The 21,356-nt window shown below is 36.8% G+C and overlaps 1 protein-coding gene across 1 annotated transcript in view; it reads left to right on the top strand.

Moving 5' to 3' along the window:
• Positions 1 to 21,356, top strand: part of prmt3 (protein arginine methyltransferase 3) — a 142,103-nt gene that overhangs the window by 78,186 nt on the left and 42,561 nt on the right. The window contains exon 13 of the mRNA XM_030131078.1: positions 2,696 to 2,782. Coding sequence (XP_029986938.1) covers positions 2,696 to 2,782 — 87 coding nt within the window. The remainder of the gene's footprint in view (positions 1 to 2,695; positions 2,783 to 21,356) is intronic.

Raw genomic sequence — 21,356 nt, 5'->3', positions numbered from 1 at the left:
ATATTAAAAACATGAGCTAACCCGCACTTTTGTAATTTCTTTCCGATTCATCTTATTAAAGTATGTACGATTTAGCACATTTAATGTCTCAAGACAATATTTCCTGAGAAATTGTAGAACAGTCTTATTAAACATAGTCAAGGTTCAACCCAACTATAATTAGTTTTTGTCAAGTTTCCTCTTGTTTCTAGGGGCTTAATCTCTATTATCTTTGACCTTATCTGACTAGAAACTCTGCATTTTTGTGTCTTTTTGGACCATCATTATGACTATTTTGACAATATCATGATGAACAATCCACATTTTCTTGATGCTGCAGTGTTCAGCATTAATTACGTTGACTGCTGTGCTGAAATTTGTCCTGCTGAAGTTTCGCACTGTAGCATGAACCTTTTTACACTCTAACATTAACGGAATCTGTGAGAAATAAAACTGATTGCACATCAGACTTCAGTAGATCATGGACTTCAGGGAGTTCTTTACTGTGTGATCTCATTTGCAGATTAAAGGACTAAAACCGAACACTTCAGCGCTGAGGTATTGCTATAAACAACGTAGCCTAGGAAACTGTGCTACAAATCCATTGTTTCACAAATGCAAACCTCTGTGTACTGTACTTCATACTGTATCAAAAACCTTTTTACACTCCAACAGCATGACAGAATCTGTGAAAAGTAAGACTGATTGCACATCAGACAAAAGTAGATCATGGATTTGAGGTTGTTCTTCACTGTTTGAGCTAATTTATAGTTTAATAATAAATAAAAGCAAAATGAATAAAAGAAACCAATACTTTAGAAGATAAGAATAGTGCAAATATCAAATTGCAAAAAACTAAAAACAAAATAAGAAAATAGAACAGAACTAAAAGTAAAATAAAACTAAAAACAAACATAAGATATGGATAGACGCAATATTAATGATATTAACAGGTTTGCGCATCAAACTTCAGTAAATCATGGACTTGAGGTAGTTCTTCACTACATGTCATTTGCAGGTTAATGGATAAAAACTGAACATATTGCTATAAACAATGTAGCCTAGTAACCTGTGCTACAAATGCATCGTTTTGTACAAATGCAAACCTCTGTATACTGTAATTACTCATAAACAGGCAAAACATTAATGTTAGCTGAATGGTAAGGTTTTAACAGTGCTATTATGACCAGATCTGTACAATCCCTTTGGAAAAGTAAATTATACTACCGCGTTGACCCGTGGGGAACCACAGATTCTAGATGTGGTAGTTTTTATGCTGGGGAGAGCTGACTTTTGGGAAAAGATGTTAGTTTATATTTTAGAAGTACTGATATAAATATTATGCCAAACTGCAGCAGTCAGCTCTTTCCTGATTTTGTGTGATAACCTTCAGCTGGCAAGTTTTCTGTTTCTGCACTTGAAATTTGACACCATGGCAACGTGGCCCTGTTGTTTATCTGTTGCTAGGTAACCCACTTCAGTTTTATGATTCTATGATTCTGGGCATAGCAACGGGATTACAAGGCTATTGTATTCCAAAATTACTAATATCTCCCAAAAATATTGGTCCTATCAACTTGCCATTTTCACTTGTCTCTCCTTGACCAATAATACATAATGTAATGGTCAGGGAGGCCTTTCGAGTCAGAGGAGTTGAAAATGTTGACTTGAAACAGCTCTTTACCATCACACTGCACGTTTAATGTTTGCAGGGAAGCTCAGACATTCTTCACATGTCACATAAGCACACTTTTTTGTGGAAAAAGTAAATGAAATGGTTTTGAGAGTCCCAACTCAAAAAACAAAAGCAGCGTGTCGTACAGTTAGCAACTCGTGTCTGGCCTCGAGGTGTACAGGTTACGTCCTCATGTCGGTGTGCGTCACCATAACAATCAAAAGTATTGAAAGCAACAGTACACAGGGAGGCGATCATTACAATACATTTGCCAAACTGCAGCAGTCAGCTCTTTCTGGATTTTGTGTGGTGCCTGAGACACAGACAGAGTCCACTTCCCTTTTATAATATAGATGACATATTATAATCCGTCTCGATACAAAGGTTAATCTGAACTTCCTGTAAAAAACCAAAAACCCTTTTTCCTTCAACTCTGAATAAACAGTTAAGTGATATGAACTATGTCCTTTGCAACAGTCTCTCAGCCTCTGCAGCTTCCTACTGCTATGTGGAGATTTATTCCAAGTTTCAGCTCATTAATTTGGTTTTCCATCCTCAACTTCAGTGTTTCTGTTCACTCTCACTGCTCTCATAGTGTTATTTCCAGCTGCAGCCGTTACTGTAGCGCTAAACCCTCTGTGCACTTTGAGCCTGGCACCAAACAGCAGATACACAGTTGAATGCAGTGAAGCGTTTGGCAAGTACAATACAAAAAAAAAGAACAAATACTGAACCCAAAATCATTATGTGGCAAGAAACGTAACTAGATACAGTAGTATTGCTTTGTGTTTGTTGGACGTTCTATATATATATAAGCAGCTTTTGTCTTCTCCAGCTGCCGAGTTGCCAAAATATGATTTATTACTAGTTTAAAACAGCAGCTGTGGTAACTCTGTGTTGTAATATAAAATAATTTGAAGAAATTGTTCCAGTTGCCTAAACAAAATTCTTGTTTATCGCTATTCTTTTTTCTTTATCATGATTTATCTGCATTTCTGTATTTTTAAGTCCATTCTATATGTGTGTTTCTGTCCTGAACAGACGATCGACTGTAACCGGGTGTGTCTGTCTGAGCTGGAGTTTGTATCAGATTTCTGCCTGAAGATAAAGGACACCACAGATTGCACGGTAAGCAACACACAACCAGATACAGCAAACAGTGACGCTTTGAAGCTGGAGTTTTAGTAAGTGTTAGTATTTGTCTCAGAAGAAGTATAATCAAAGTTAATTGTGTCATAAAAGTGGAGGCAGCCGGACAGTTTTTGGTTCTTGGTTCATTCTTTTTTTTTTTGTACAGTTTTATGTCTTTTAATCTATTCTTGTATTTTACTCTGTTATTTTGTTTTTTATTTATTTTTCTGCACAGCACTTTGGTAAGCACTTTGTGCTTCACAAATAAAGTTGGATTAGATTCTCTGCTGTGATTGGTTGTCGTAGGATGGCCACACCCTGACTGGTCTAATATTTGTGAACGTAACAATGACTCCACTGACATAGTATCTTTTATGAATGGGGTGGAGGAAGTTTATACAGTTGTACTCATAAGTTTACATACCCTGACAGAATGTGCATGGGATGGTCTTGGATGTTCCAACATGACAATGACCCAAAACACAAGGTCAAGTCAACCTGTCATTGGCTACAGCAGAAAAAAGTGAAGGTGAAGGAATGGCCGTCTCAGGGGCCGTTTACACGGCGTAGGATTCAGTCGACTCCGGGAAGATTTCATCGCGGATTAGCCTTCTGTTAACATGGAAACGGTGCCTAGAGTGCCTGAATCCGGAAACTTTTGATACCAGGGTCCAGGGTGGAACGTTATCGATACGCTCCGCATTTCAGCTCCGTGTTAACGCGAATCGGAGCGTTCCGGGGTAAAATATGATGTCACCGCATGCGCGCGCAGCCAAGAACCGCCAGTTAACCCACTCCAGGCCAGTTGGTGGCGGTAATGCGCCTCCGAGCTGGTTTGCCAGCCTCTATGACACAATAAAGCTGCAGAAAAAGAAGGAACAACCACAACAACAATGGCCGGTTTCAGAACAACATACGTGCTGCTAACTGTGCTCAGTTTGCTGTCGCTTCTCCACCAGAAGTTAGACTTACTGCGTCTACACTCTTACCAGCGGAGACGCATTTCTTATATTCGCCAATGCCTGAGTCAATCCCTAACGTACCATCGAAGGAGGACAGTTAGGAGATCGCCAGCTACTGGTCTGGCATGGCCACTACAGCGTATTCAGCCGTCCTCGCGGACTCATGTTAACGCAGATCGTTATCATAGCGGCTTCGTCTTAACGTGGAATAATTTTATAACGCAAAGGAGAAATCTTTGCGGAATTAGATCCTAGTGTTGCCGTGTAAACATACCCTCAGTCTCCTGGGGAGGTCTCAAACATGCAGTTCATGCAAGAAAACCCAAAATCTTAAAGGAACTGAAGGTGTTTAGCCAAAAAGAATGGGCAGCTTTACCATCTGAGAAAATAAAGTGGCTCATCTACAGCTATCACAAAAGACTTCAAGCTGTCATTGATGTTAAAGAAGCCAATACAGAGGATTAAGAACTAGGGTATGGAAACATTTGATCAGGGTCATTTGGATAGTTTCTGTTGTTAGTATGATTTAAAAAGCGTTGACACATTTGATTGATAACTAGAAAAGCACTCATCAAAATCCCCCCCCCCGCCCCCCCCGCCCCCGATCACCACCAAAATGTAATCATTTGTTCCTTGTGCCAGTATCAACATTTCCTGAAAATTTCATACAAATCCGACCATAACTTTTTGCCTTATCTTGGTAACAAACAAACAATCCTAATGAAAACATAACCTCTGCCGTTCCTTGGCAGACGTAATAAATGGCTTCACCCAACCACTAGCCACAAGTGAAAGAAAAGTTTTTGTATTATCATTCATATTCTCTGCAAAATGTCCAAAGAATCACAACTTCTGCCAGGGTATGGAAACTTATGAGCACAACTGTATATGAAGTAGTACCTATGCGCCATTATTGACCTAATTCATTTGAAACTTTTAACTTTGATATTGACATTTAACCCATGAAAACCCAATGCTACTTTTGCGGCAGTTGCCATTTAATTTTTCATCTAAATTTAACCTTTCTGAAAGGATTCTATCATCATTTATTGTAATTCGATCATCTGTGCTCTGCATTGTTTCAGTAAAAATCATATATTTTCCTGTATTTAATTCACTATTAATGTAGATGTTCATAAAAGTTCAGATTAACCCTTTCATGCATGAATTATGAGAGCCTTAATTAAGTTTTTTTTCTGAGTGTTTTTATTCTTCTAGGCATTAAAAATACAATGCAATTGACATTTTTTATGAACCTATTTTTCATGGAGCTGCAAAAATATCCATTCGGCTGGACACCATGCATTTAATTTTTGTAGCAAAAAAACATATTTACTGATATACTGTGTGAAAACTATGAAATAAAAAGATTTTTAATGCAGCTAATCTGATATTTTCTCACATTTTAACATACACTAATACAGGTCATTACTCACTTCATAGAGATAATATGCAAAAAAGAAACCATTTTGTTAAAAAAAAAAAAAAACAACTGTTAATTACAGTCTAATAACAAGAACAAGCACTTGATTTACTCTCAAACATGTTACTGCAGATCAGGTTTATCAAGAACAGCAAAGTTACAGTAATGGTCTGAATTGCAGTGTATGAGATGATGCATAAGTGTCCACTGTGTTGGCTGATATGGAACTAAAACAACAAAACCCATGAATATACAAGAGAACAGCTGTAGAATACCTGTCCACTGTAGTGACCGCTATGCATGAAAGGGTTAAAGTTGTGGGTTATTATATAAGAAACAGAGGAAATTGAAGAAAAAAGTGACTTTTTCAACAAAATATATCATTAACTAAACATAAAACAAACAAACAAAACTCGATGTCCATATTCCGTATTTTGTTGGTAGTAAAGTATTTGAAAAGGATCTAAAGCTGAGAGGCAAATATTCCCCTCTAAAACTGAAGAAAAAGTGGCTTTTTTCAAAATATATCAGTAGTTGACCATAAAATAAGTGTCTCCATCCACTGTCATTGATCCAACTCTACTGGTTTTACTGGTGAATCAATGTTGTAGAAGATGATGATGTTTCCACGTTCACTACGGAGCCTCTGAACGTCAAATAGTTTGTATCTGATGACCATGAAAAGATGACAAACTGTATTTTACACCAATTATTTACATGTATTGATAGGATTAAGTGGTTCAGAAGTTATTGAACATTTTACATCACTAAATGATTTTTCCAGTGATTATTTGGGTCTTTATGGATTAAGTAAGGTTTAATCACGGATTTATTAAAGTCAGATTATATTAATATATTCTGAATTCATCTGTATTTTGAAGTAGCGTATATTCACCAAAAATCTGACCCAAACAGTGAAAAGTATGTAAGTGTTAAATGTTTGGAATGGCTGCTTTTCCTTGGTCAGTGCATTGGAGTCGGTTTGAGACTATTTCCTGAATTAGTGGAAACTATTCCCTTTAGGTGATACAGAGACTCGCTGCAACCGTTTGTGCTTTCGTTCAGGGCTGTCAAATCACAGTTCAGAGCTTTGTGAAGCCTACTAAAGGGATTTCTCAGCACCAACAGTCAGATTCAACAGGCAATTTATCCACGTCTGCAGCTGCTCGGTATGTTTACGTCACGTAGACTCGTTGTTGCTGCATGATCTTCTAGAATACCCAGAGCGTCTTCAGGTGCCTGACAACGAAATAACCAATCACAGCAGAGTATAGTGTCCCTCCAGCGAGTCCAGTGTGGAACCAACCATGAGCTGGGTATTGAATGGGTGTCAAGGGAGGGATTACAACTTCCTCAAGAACCAAAAACTCCAGCTGCCTCATTTTTATACACTTATTTCATCTGCAGACACTGAACAGTATTCATTGTGTTTGTTTCTGCAGACATCGTGCATTTTGTCTCTCAGACTTTCCAATTGAAATTCAGTGTCTAAGTGAATCATTACAACAGGGGATGTCAAACTCATATTAGTTCAGGGGTCACATTCGGCCCAATATGATCTCAAGTGGGCTGGACCATTAAAATAATAGCATAATACCCTATGAATAATAATCCAAAATTTTCTCTTTGTTTTAGTGTGAAAAATGTAAAATTACATTATGAAAATGTGAGTTAAATAGCCTGAGATAGCTTGAAAAAAAGTGCAATTTTAACAATATTATGTCACGGCTTATTATTAACATAATTTACAGATCACAGTGGATCTACAAATGCACAAAACATGTAGTAACAGGCAGAATATTGTTAAAAATGCACTTATTTTTCTTAAGACATTTTAGGTTCATATTTGTTCAGGTCATTCATATTTTATTGTAAAAGGATAGTTTGTAAATGTAAATATTTTCTAACATAATTTGACTTTTTCACATTTAAAGAACAAAATTTGGAGTTGTCATTATTTACAGGTTATTATATACAGGGTTCCTACGCAAGTATGGAAAGTATGGAAAAGTATGGAATTAGATTTTTAGAAATTTCCAGGTCTGCAAAGTATGGAAAATGGAAACAAATGTATGGAAAAATATTCATGTTTCCCAGACTGTTACCACTGTTCTATTTTCTAAAACATAAAATTGTGAATATCTAAAAAAAACAAACAAATGGATCAATCTGTTTTTTAAGGCTTAGTGCAGCTAAAATGTTCGTGTGAGAGCACATACAGTCGGCTACATGTCACAGGAAACATTTGTGCAGATTGACAAGTTGAATGCCCCGCCTTCTGCTCTTATCCTCCTCCAACCCATTTTAAGGCCCACCCAGGTGTCGTCAAGTTTAGCTGCTGCTTCGACAGACAGGTGATGTCCGCAAACCGTTGGTGAGCGAACTATTCACCATGCCTTGTATGATCGCTGGCAGAACTCATAATGGGTAGATGGAAATTCTCTGACAACTGCACTGGAAAAAAAAATCAAAATCTTACCAAGTCTATTTTTTTCATTTCTTGTCAAAATATCTCATCACACTTGTGAGAAAAATGTAGAAAATGCCTCTGTAAAGATATGCTTTTATGTAAAATTGAGTATAGTTTTAATTTATTGCTATTTAGATTTTATATAACTAATATTTGGAACCAATATTCACTTTTAAAGTCTTTGAAAAGGTTCGTGAAGCATTTTTGTGTTATTTATGCAATAAATGATATACATTTTTCAAATAGGATAGATAGATAGATAGATAGATAGATAGATAGATAGATAGATAGATAGATAGATAGATAGATAGATAGATAGATAGATAGATAGATAGATAGATAGATAGATAATGTGTGTGCATATATATATGTATATACATATATATGTGTGTATATATATATATATATATATATATATATATATATATATACACACACACACATATATATGTATATATATATATATATATATATATATATATATATATATATATGTATATATATATATATATATATATATATATATATATATATATATATATGTGTATATGTGTATATATATATATATATATATATGTGTGTGTGTGTGTATATATATGTGTGTGTGTATATATGTATATATATGTGTGTGTGTGTATATATATATATATATATGTATATATATATATATATATATATATATATATATATATGTATATATATATATATATATATATATATATATATATATATATATATATATATATATATATATATATATATATATATATGTCGAGGCCCAAAACGGAATCTGGCCCGATTCAGAATCGGGCCGGCCCAGAATGGAATTCTATTCTAGGCCGGCCTAGAATGGAATCCTGCTGCTATAATGTTATTTTTATACCATGTTTAATGGAAATGATCCATAATTCCATAATTTGTCATAATTTTACATTTTCAGTCTTACATACCTTGAGTAACTATTGTCAATTTCAGTCGATTTCACTGTACCATATATTGGTGGGGAGTACCACTAGGTTCTATTTGTAAATAAAGTGTATTATAGTTTACAGTTAAAATGTTGTTTGTTTCATTTTTTTTTCACATATTTGCAAATTCCATTTATTGATTTTTGTAATAATTTAGATCATTTGCATTAAACATGGTATAAAAATAACATTATAGCAGCAGGATTCCATTCTAGGCCGGCCTAGAATAGAATTCCATTCTGGGCCGGCCCGATTCTGAATTGGGCCAGATTCCGTTTTGGGCCTCGACACATACATATATATATATATATATATATATATATATATATATATATATATATATAATGTGTTGTTTTTTTGGGGGGGTGGGTTTTTTTTTTTTTTGGGGGGGCCTTTTGTGTTGATATAGTTGGTTAAAGTGTAAAAATAATAGGCAGATGAGATAGATGAATTTGTGCTCTAAAACAAAGATACCAAACGTGTATAGTAAACATTTCTTTATATAGTATATAAAGGCAAAATCAAAAGTACTCAAAAACAGCCAAAATAGGCTCGGACCCCTAAGGGTTAATTCAAGATTTTTTTTGCTTAATTCAAGAATAAAATCTGCCAATAGAACAAGTGAAAATTATCTTGGTAAGATTTCTTGAAATAAGATTTTCAAGATCTATTGTCTAAAAAACATTCTTATATCTCACTGAAAAGTTACTCTTTAGGTGATTCTGTCTTATTTTGACTAGAAATGAGAAAAATACACTTGGTAAGATTTAGATTTTTTCCAGTGTGGCTCATTAATCCCAAATATAGAGACTGGTTGGAATTTTTTTTTACCAAGACCTCTGGAAATTAGGGTATGGAGAAAGTATGGAATTTAGAAATGTCAAATGTGTAGGAACCCTGATGATAGTATTTCACTTGAGATCCTGTATGTATCTGTATGTGACCCCTAAACGAAAACCAGTTCAGCAGTCAGTATCTTCAGTGTAATGTTTGCCCTGAAGGACCGGATTGGACACTTTGGCGGGCCGGTTTTGGACCGCGGGTCTTATGTTTGACATCCCTGCATTAGGAGCTCCACAAACAGACTTTACTTGACCTGATTAGAAGCTGATGCACCTTTTGTATCCCTGCATTATTGATCAGAGATGATGTGTGAATGGAGTGAGGCAGTACCAGCAGAGATATCCGTCAGCTCATGTTGATGGATGGGAACAGGACTCTGTCAGTCCCACGTTTAATAGAGTTTCAAATCGAATCACATCCTCCGAGCCTAATGTGACTTTGAATTACATGTCAGATGACATAGTGAATGTTCGCGGCTGCTTACCCTGTCATTGTCAGAAACGCCAAAAACATAGTCGTACACGGTCACAGCTCACATTGTGTTGTTTTTCTTGACAGTGAATGTTCTTCAGTGGTAACTGTGGGACTTCAGTGTCCAATCGTCAATATTCCAAATCTCTCTTTTGTTTTTTTTTTGTTTTTTTTTTGTACATTCAATTTTGTTGTTCATATTTCGAAACATTTGTCTGAAGAACTTGTCACCTTCCATCGTGGCATTCAACAATCCTCAAATGATATAACACAAGGATGTCAAACGATGATCTCAAGTGGGCCGGACCAGTAAAATAACAATAGTGAAAAAAGTTAAATTACATTCTGAAAAGGTATACATCAACAAATTTACCTTAAAAATCTGAATACCATGAGCAACCGGAAATGTCTTAAGAAACATAATTGCAATTTTAACAATATTCTGCCTCAGTTTATCATTTACACATTATCCAGTACAATTACAGATCACAGTGGATCTCCAAATACACAAAACTTTTAGTAACAGGCTGATTATTATTACCTCCGCCAAGGAGGTTATGTTTTTGCCAGGGTTTGTTTGTTTGTTTGTCTGTCTGTCTGTCCGTTAGTGTGCAACATAACTCAAAAAGTTATGGACAGATTTGGATGAAATTTTCAGGGTTTGTTGGAAATGGGATAAGGAAGAAATGATTAAATTTTGGTGGTGATCGGGGGTGGGGGGGCCCACTGGGGGGGCACTGATCGTTAGTGTGCAACATAACTCAAAAAGTTATGGACAGATTTGGATGAAATTTTCAGGGTTTGTTGAAAATGGGATAAGGAAGAAATGATTAAATTTTGGTGGTGATCGGGATTGGGGGGGCCCACGGGGGGGGCCACTGATCAGCCTTGGCGGAGGTCTGCGCTCTCCGAGTGCTTCTAGTTAAACTTGCACTGACTTCTCTTAAGACGTTTCAGGTTGTTCATATTTGTTCGGGTTTTTCCACATTTTTTGTGAAAGGATAGTTTGGAAATGTGAACATTTTTATGTAGTTTTACTTTTTTTTTTTTTCTTTTTTTTTATAATAAAGCACAGAGGAAAAAAAATGGGTTGTTTTTATTCATGGGTTATGATAGTATTTTACTAGTCTGATCCTCTTGAGAACATATTGGTCTGTATGTGGCCCCTCAATGATGATTGATTGATTGATATCTTTATTACCTCCGCCAAGGAGGTTATGTTTTTGCCAGGGTTTGTTTTTGTTTGTTTGTTTGTTTGTTTGTCTGTCTGTCTGTCTGTCTGTCTGTCCGTTAGTGTGCAACATAACTCAAGAAGTTATGGACAGATTTTGATGAAATTTTCAGGGTTTGTTGGAAATGGGATAAGGAAGAAATGATTAAATTTTGGTGGTGATCGGGGGTGGGGGGGCCCACGGGGGGGCCCATTTCCAACAAACCCTGAAAATTTCATCAAAATCTGTCCATAACTTTTTGAGTTATGTTGCACACTAATGGACAGACAAACAGACAGACAGACAAACAAACAAACCCTGGCAAAAACATAACCTCCTTGGTGTGGGGGGGGGGCCCACAGGGGGGGGCCACTGATCAGCCTTGGCGGAGGTCTGCGCTCTCCGAGTGCTTCTAGTTTCGATCATGTAAATGACAATTTAATAACAGAAATGCAAATAAATGATAATCAAGAGAATGAGAACAAAACGGCAACTTAAAACTGCAACGTCTTAAGCCTCAAAATTTACATGAGTGAAAAGGAGTAGGAAGAAGTATAAACTTACCTAATCCTACCCCTTCAAACTTTTCTATACTTACTGAAAACAACACTGTCCCAAATTTATCAGCAATTTTGAAACACACACATTTAGTCACTCATCCATATTACAACACATTCACCATACCCTGCAAAATTGATATCCAAATAACAAACAAACACCTTCTGGAGTTTATTAGTACCGCAAAAGAGGTTATGTTTTTGCTGGCGTTGGTTTGTCTGTCTGTCTGTCTGTCCGTGTGCAAGATAACTCAAAAAGTTATGGACGGATTTGGATGAAAATTTCAGGAAATGTTGATACTGGCACAAGGAACAAATGATTAAATTTTGGTGGTGATTGGGGGGGGCGCACTGATCTGCCTTGGCGGAGGTCTGCGCTCTCTGAGTGCTCTTCTAGTTTATCAGTGTATCTCTGGAAAATCATTTCTTTATGCCTCTTTTAAAACACAATCATACTGGAAGTTTGTTTCATTTCTGCACTCGATCCGTTCCACAGTTTAACTCCCCTAACAGTGATACAGAAGGTTTTCAATGTTGTACACACATTTCTGACCTTTAAATTTAAATTTTCCCTTTAATTATTACCTCCGCCATGGAGGTTATGTTTTTTGCTGGCGTTGGTTTGTCTGTCTGTCTGTCTGTCTGTCTGTCTGTCTGTCTGTCTGTCTGTCTGTCTGTCTGTCTGTCTGTCCGTGTGCAAGATAACTGAAAGAGTTATGGACGGATTTGGATGAAAATTTCAGGAAATGTTGATACTGGCACAAGGAACAAATGATAAAATTTTGGTGGTGAGCGGGGAGTGAGGGGGAGGGCACTGATCTGCCTTGGTGGAGGTCTGCGCTCTCCAAGTCCTTTTCTAGTTATAATATATGACTAAAATGATTTTGACAGCACTGATTGTTAATATCGACAGTGTAATTTTTGCATTTCACATATTTATCCCACAGCTGGGATTGGACCCTTTGGCAGGCCGGTTGTGGCCCGCGGGTCGTATGTTTGACACCTGTGATATCATATGTTCATCAACAAAGTAGCATTAGCCTCAAAGCAGTTAATTTCACCCCCATATGGGACAAACATGAGCCACAGAGCTTTTTTCATACAGAGAAATGATCAAATGTTAATGTGACTAGGAGATAATATTTACTGAACCAGTTATCGTGGGATCACACCACTTCTCAGAAGCTGAGGCGAGATCGGTCCACATGGTTTCATGAGGCATTTTTACCATTTTGTTTTATTACCCCGCCCTCCGAAGTTGAGGCAAAGGGTATTGTTTTTGGTTCGGTTTGTTTGTTTGTTTAACACTCTAGCAGCAAAACTATTGGTTGAGTTCATACCAAGTTGTTTTTAGCTTACCGGCCGACAGCTATTGTCATCATGCGGCGTCCATCGGCGTCGTCTGTCGTCCGTTACAAAAATTTCAATCGTCTTCTTCTCCGAAACTACAATTCCGATTGACTTCAAACTTGGTATACAGCTTCTTTATGATGATGTCAACAAAAGTTAGTGAAATCCGGATCTGATTCTGGATTTTGTGCGACTTTGAAAAATGTCCCCATTATAAGCGATAGGAAGTGGATCGATGCAATAACTCAGTAAATACAAATGATATCCCGTGTAAATTTCTACAGTCCAGCCCTGATGGGGAGATGACCAAAACATAATGTCCACATGCTGATCAGGATCTTCTTCTGGATCCGGAAACTTACGGAAAATTTAACATGGGCCCTTATGGGGAAAACATTTCAGTCGTCTTCTTCTCCCAAACTACAGTTCTGATTGACTTCAAACTTGGTATACAGCTTCTGTATGATGATGTCAGCACAAGGTATTGCAATTATTTCGATCCAGATCTGATTCTGGATTTGGTGCGACATTGAAAAATGTTCCCATTATAACAGATAGGAAGTGGATTGATCCAATAAATCAGTATCAATGATATCAAGTTGGAATTTGAATTTTTTACAGATCTGATTGGAATATGACCAAAACATGGGCTATTTCTGTAATGTAATAAATACACAGAACTGGGTGATAATAAATGGCATCTGGATACATTTCCCAAAGCTTTTAATTTGGCCGGTAAGCTACAGGGCCATTGGTCCTATTTTTATTGTTTGCCAATGATGCAGAATAGATCCGATTACATTTTTGGGACAAGTAGGTGTGAAGGTGTGTTTGAGTGAAGTATACTCACCCTACCTCAGTGCAATAGCCACAACACATTCACCTTACTACTATCTGTATATATCCTATTGTTGGACATGTCTCTCATCTGTAGTATAGAGTTAGCTTTTGTATATTCTTTCTGTATATTTTGTTCATCTCAGGAGTTGTAGCATTACTTTAGTAGCACATGTGTATCAATATTTTATTCTGAAGCTTTTGCACAGTCCTAGTTTTTCTTAATACTCTGTGATATTTTTGTTTTGTTTTATTTTATTTTTCTTATACTGTCCCTTTTGCACTAAGTGTTTTGCTGCTAAATTGAACTGAGCAGCTAAACTGATTTTCATTGTTCCTGTGACAGTGATAATAATGATCTATTCCAGTGGTTCCCAACTTTTTTTGGCTCGTGACCCCATTTAACATCACAACTTTCTGGCGACCCCAGACATTCAAAACAGACTGTTTTTTTTTATTTTTTTTTGCTAAAATTCATTTGTTTTTGATCATGTAATAGTTTACTGTACTATGTTGCAAATAAATGTTCGTTTTAGATGACATTTAGTCTGTCTAATGTATATTATTATGGACGGAGGCAGAAAAGCCAGGTGTAGATTACTGCACAAAGCGAGAATTTTATTTTCCTTGGTCAGGATATGTACAGTCAGTCCAGCTTGGATTTACAAGGCTGACAATTAATAATGAACAAACAAGAACTCAAACTATGAATTATGAAAGAGCTGCAGCATCTGAAACTGACCACAATGAACATTTGACAGATAAACAGAACCACAGTGCTTCAGTTTCAGCTTCAGAGTTTGTCTTTTATATATTGCAGTTATCTTTCTCAACTCACCATATATTTATTAGTATTTTTATTTTTTATCAACTACTGGAAATTTTAGGCGACCCCATTTCAATTCCAGGTGACCCTACGTGGGGTCCCGTCCCCAAGGTTGAAAAACACCGATAAATTCTATTCTGAAAGTGTAATACTACCGATGGCCACTAGAGGCTGACTTCAGATTTACATGGAAAAATACAGTCAGTAACTTCTATCCGGGACCATTGTTGTGTTGTTTATTTTATTTTGACCCTATAATTTCATGTTGTGGTCCTCCTTAAAGTTATTGATGATATTTTATGGGTATAGACGAGCTGATATCTGCTCTGTCAGGCTTTGATTGACAGGTTCCTGAAAGCTATAAGTTTGGCTTCTGGTTCCACTAACAAGACTGTCATTCATTTGTAACACAAACGATTGATGGTGTTTATTGTTTCACTGTGTCAATAAGCTAGCGCCACCCTTTGTCCAAATATGGTCACTTCAACCTCCAACATCCAACGCATAAACTACTGGCTTCACATTGGTGCTTCAGAAACCAACGAGTGAGCAGCTCTGCCCCCTTCACATACAGTCTGTGATTTTCACCGACGCTAAGTTTTGATGTGTCAGTCGTGTAGTAGATGCACTGAACCGTGTGAATATTTAACCTCAGATAGCGAGAGCAGCCTAGACTTTAAATTTAGATGAGTCATCCGATTCAGTCTGAACCTTTGTGCTATAAAGTGCAGCTCAACCTACGACATCGACACCAAATTAAACTGTGTGTCCTCAGTGAGGGTCGCCCACAGGCGCCAAACGTAGACAATGGTTTATGAGTCTATTTGGTGACTCGCTTCCAGCCACATCACACCTTCTCACCCTCCGCAACCCAACACGCACACATCCCTCCAACTTCCCTCAGCGTCCGAGCTTACACTTTCTCTCTCCGAGTCCAGCTGCAATCTGCCGGCGACAGAAGAGCCTCACAGGCTGCGAGGAGCGATCTGTCTGTAAAACAGCCCTTTGTGTCGGAGCGGCTTTGTGCTGTGCTGCAGTGTTACTGCACTGTCTGGTGTATAGGTTTAATGGATAATCAATAGCTGGTTATTATCTGGCCTAGGCTCTCTGGGTAAGGACTGAGGATTTAATGGGATTTGTAAACATCCTCTCATTTTTCCTGTCTGCCCTCCTTTGTAATAGAAAACATCCAGTTTCTCTCTGGAAGATGGTGGAGTCATGTTATGGGTCTGAACAGCAGCACGTGAAAAGGGAAAAAAAAAAGATGATAGGACTGCAGGATGGATTTCCTCCACTGTTTACCCGTCGTATGTCTTCCGATCGTGTGTCTGTAACAACGTGACAAAATGCACCGAATATTCACTTCATTATCTACAGCAGGGGCGTCAAACTCATTTTAGTTCAGGGGCCACATTCATGATCTGAAGCGGGCCGAACCAATGAAAAAAAAACAGTCGAAAAAGTAAAATTACATTATGAAAATGTTTACATCTACAGTTTCCTTAAAAGGGTTTTATTTTCCATCAGGGCCCCTCGACTTTGGAACGGCCTGCCCGAGGAGATAAGGCTTGCAGAATCAGTGACATCTTTTAAATCACTTCTTAAAACACATTTTTGTAGACTCGCTTTTATGTGATGTCTGTCCCTTTTTAACTTTTAATTTTTAATTTTAATTTTTAAACTTGATCCTGTTTGACTATTAATTTGTTCATACATCTCTCTAATTGTGTTGCTTCTGTTTTAGTGTTTTTACTTGCTTCATGTATCCTGCTGTTGTGCCCTCTGTCAAAGCACTTTGTAAACTTTGTTTTTAAAGGTGCTATACAAATAAAGTTATTATTATTATTATTATTATTATTATTATTATTATTATTATTATTATTATTATTATTTAGCTAAACCCCCTTTTATTGGTCTTTGGTTCATTTATTTGTGTATTTGGACCCTAATAGTTCATAAAGTTTGAATTTGAACCCTCCAGGGGCTGCAAAGCTATCTTTGTATAAATTTTGGCAAAAATCGAGTGGATTTCTACAAGCCGTTTCAATTCCTTCTTAATTTTTATAACGAGTTATGTCACGACATTTGCACATATAAGGTCAAGACTTCCAAATGAACATTTCTCAGAGTGATTGTTTATCAGCAGCAGCGGTTGTAGCCCATACTGAAAATATGTCCAAACTTCAAGACAATTATCTAAAATGTTCAGTTGTTTGTTGAACAGGACAGAGCAACACAGTCAACAACCCTGAAGGGGGTGGGGCCTGAAGTGGTTCATGTGCATTTAAGGGGCCAGCGCTCAAAACGACCTTTCTCCTGTCATTACTCAGAAATATTGTTGATATTGAAGATGGACCTATGGAGTTTAATTAATGAAGAATTCAGACCCATACATAGCATTTACAGTTTATGTAGACCACAGGGAAGTATTTTAAAATACATAATTCCATTTAAAAAAAGCAAAATATCACTCCTTTATAAATGCGCATAACACGAACAACCTGACATGTTTTAAGAAAAATAATATAGCGCTTTTCTAGGTACTCAAAGACGCTTATAAAGTATAAAATTTGAGCTTGTTCAGTGAAAGTTAGCATTAGCTTAGTCAGTTTAAGCTCTCATTCTTTGCCCTTTTATCCAAATACAGGTACGCATGTTTTCCAAATCCAAGATACTACGAGTCAAAGCGTCCTCATCTCCATATGTAGACAGCATACGGTTATTACATAATGCAGTGTTTTTACATGATTTGGTGTCGCAGTGCTGTAACCAAAGACCGCGCTTACATGTTGAGGTGTCACGTGTTAAAATGCGTTAACAGGTACTTCTTATTTAGTTTTATCTGGCTTTTCTCTGTATTAGCTTTCACTTTCCACATGGTAAATTACATTACCCTCTGCATCCAGCCTGCTCACAAGGAATCACAGATAGATTATTGGCCCCAAGCAGTAGCGTGATGTTACCATAAAGATACTGATCTGCAGTCAGGATTGGCTGTAGTTACTGTGAGCGTGTGCGTGGGTTGAACTGCTCCTGGATCAGTGCTTGGGGATCGGTGAGGGAGAGCTGCTGCGCTTCCATTCTTTGATGGAGCGCCTGCTTTTGTTCTCCTGTCGACAGTCCATTCATCAGCTCAGCCTGCCTAACCTTGCATTAAATGAACAGCACAACCCTTGCATCTGTGCCATTCACACACAAGACAAATCCTCTCACTGTTGCTTTTTTTTTTCTCTTTTACATCCCGCCTTGCCGTGTGCGCCTTCCTTTTTTTTTTTTTTTTTTTTTGCATCGCACATGTTTTGCATCACATTTACAAATCCACACAGGATATATGTGTGCAGCCACTTTTCATTAAAACTTCAGATTGCAAAGTCTCCCAATGGCTTTTTTTTGTTTGCCCCAAAGCTCTGCTCCTGCTGTATCCATTTACCTGGAGCTTAAAAAGAAAGAAAAAAAAAAAGAAAGAAAAAAGGCTCATCTCCTGCTAAAGGGTGAAAATGATGTATGCTGATGGCACTGCGGGAGAGAAGAAGTTTCTGTCTGTAATTAATTTGAACACTGTCTCACTGCTGCTGACGTAGCTACTGTAGTGTTACCGACAGAAACGTCTATGCAATCCATCTCTTACCTGCTTTCCATCAAATTTAAATAGTGCAGGGGGAGGCGATGGCCTTCTGGACTGACAGGGCAGGAACTCATCAAACTCAAGGACGATTTGAGCACATTAGGGGATGTTAATGGAAAAATCCACACTTCAACTCTGAGTTTCACAGTATAGGTGTAAAAATAATAAAAATATAAATCAGAATCTCTTTACTATCACTGTACGAGTACAACGAAATTGAGGTAGAGCTCTCCAGTGTAGTGCAAGAAATTACAAGGCAAAACAAATGACAGTAAGAAGGCACACTTATTTACATTAGAAAAATAAAAAATAGAAATATCGCAACTAGGAATGTTTGTAGAAAAAAAAATATATTCATAGAATAAAGTAATGCAAATAGCATGAGAGTCCATATACATAAAAGACCCTGATCTGTGGAATTGTGAATGTGAAGTCAGACTTTTAGATGATTTGAGTGAGTCTGAAATACAGTGTAGTACGATAAATATGTACAGTATTGTTCAAAAGTATAGTAAAGTTCTAATGTCCACACATATGCATTTGTCTCTGTATTTACATCCAATCTGATATATGTGAAGTATGAACAGCAGGAAAAACAAAAGTTTCAGGTTAAAAACAGCTTCTCTAAACCACAGTGGTCGTATTTAGTGTGACCTCACTTTGACATTAAAGGGGTCATATTTTGCTAAACCCACTTTTAGTAGTCTTTGGTTCGTTTATTTGTGTATTTGGACCCTAATAGTTCATAAAGTTTGAATTTGAACCCTACAGTTGCTGCAAAGTTATCTTTGTATTCATTCTAGCAAAAATCGAGTGGATTTCTGCAACCCGTTTTAATTCCTGCTTAATTTGTTACATTTTATAACTAGTTACGACATTTGCACATATAAGGTCAAGACTTCAGACGAACATTTCTCTGAGTACAACATAATTGTTTGTCAGTAGCAGCAGTTGTAGTAAAAACTGAAAACATGTCCAAACTGTGCTCGAAACGACTCGTGTCATTACTCAGAAATAGGGTTGAAAATGGACCTGTTGAGTTGAATTAATGAAGAATTCAGACCCAAGCAGAGCATTTACAGTTTATGTAGACCAAAGGGAAATGTTTGAAAATGAATAATTCCATTTAAAAAAGCAAAATATCAGTTCTCAAACTTTTTACAGCGGAGTACCCCCTGAAATATACTTTTTTAGCCAAGTATCCCCAGCTCTCACTTTTGATTGCATTTTTGATTGAAAAAAATTAGGCAAAATTTGTTCTGTGCCAAGGTGTCTGTTTACATTTTCAAAACTTTGTAAACAAACAACATCTATTTAACTGTAATATATAAAAAAATAACACATTTTTGTGTGCAAAAATAAACTAAAATGTGCCCTCTTTCATAGATAAGAAAAATAAATAAATTGATCATTAATTAATAAATGAACAAAAAATAATTACTTAGCTACTCAAATAAACTCATTTTGAATAATATGATATAAAAATGTTCTTAAAATGTTACCAAAGCTTTAACAAGATGATAGACAATAAAACTATTATATTAATGTATTTATTGTGTTTTAAATTTTAGCAGTAATTCTCATTATTTATTTTGTTTTCAGTACATGATGACTTATTTAATGTATTTTTCCCAAAAAATATCAAGTACCCCTGGGGGTATGTGTACCCCACTTTGGGATCCCCTGCTTTAGACTATGGGAATTTTATTTCCAGATGAAAAGAGGGCTTTGGACCTCTGAACAATGGTCCAGTTCTTTTTCTTCTTCTCTTTTTAGTCCTGGTAGGACTCCTCTGATTCTGTCTCTAGTCCAGGAGTGTCTTTGTACTAAAAATGTGACACTTATGCCCATTTCCTGGAGTCGTTTCCTGGTGGTTCTGGACGCACTGACTCCAACTACAATCCAGTCTGAATCTCTCCCAAGTTCTTAAATTGTTTTTTTCTCAACAATCTCAAGACTGTAGTCATCCCTGTTGCTTGTCCACCTTTTCCTTTCTCACTTTTCTTTTCCAGTCAACTTTGCTTTGGTGCAGCTCTCTGAACAGTCAGCCTTTTCAGTGACGATCCCCTGGGAAGGTTTTTTTGGGTGGAGTTTCCACGTTCTTTCCATTTTATGTGGGTTCTCTCTTGGTATTCTAGTTTCCTCCCACCATATAAAGACACGCACCTTAACAAGTTAATCAGTCAACCTAAATCACCCTTTTGCCGTTGGTGCCCCCCCCCCCCCCCATGTTCACTTTCTGAAATAACTCTTTCATCATGTAAGTTTTTTGTGAGATCCCAAATTCCTTGGGCTTTGGGAAGTCAACTTGAAATCCATTTAATATAAATGCCAAAAACTTTTCCCGGCTTATTATAAAAAATAAAAAAAAAGCTATGAAAAAGTACTTTATTTTAGAAAATTTTTCACAGTGTTACCATATAATCTAGGACCGTTTTGGGTTTCTAAACTCACTGTTTGCCTCTTGACATGAAGTGATTTTATGGACATGGTCAAAATACTGCTGGTGCGAACCTTGTTAACAGCATTATGACATAAATATACAGGTATTCTTTCACTCTATTGGAGAACAGATGTGTTAGAATGTACCATAACGCCTTTGGGAGCCAGTAATGGCTTTCTTTGAAGCGTCTGGTTGGCCGGCAAGGCTTCAGGGTTAGAGCTATATCATCTCTTGTTGGTTTGGAACAACAGGACTTTGTTTCCTTTTGTTTGAGAGTTTTCATGTGGACAAAGTTTTTAAAAGGTCTTGTAGGAATGTTTTTGCTTGAGGATAGAGGAGGTAAAAAGTTTGTATTTGGAGTCTAAAACTATAGAATCCAGGACGTATGTTCTTGGAATTAATATTTAGGAATCAGTTAAATGTGCTGTTCTGGTTGCTCTTAAATATTATATGTATAAATATTCAATATATTTGTGAGATAACATTTTTAGAACATTTCCTAGATTTGGAAATCCTCTAGTTTGCAGCAGGTATGGAGTCATATTCAGATGAAACAGCGGGATAGTATCAATCTTTAAATTTTAC

The sequence above is a fragment of the Sphaeramia orbicularis genome, chromosome 3, assembly GCF_902148855.1.
Source record: "Sphaeramia orbicularis chromosome 3, fSphaOr1.1, whole genome shotgun sequence".
Taxonomy (NCBI): domain Eukaryota; kingdom Metazoa; phylum Chordata; class Actinopteri; order Kurtiformes; family Apogonidae; genus Sphaeramia; species Sphaeramia orbicularis.
The sequence above is the reverse complement of the archived record's forward strand: the minus strand, read 5'-3'. Positions and strand labels throughout refer to the sequence as shown.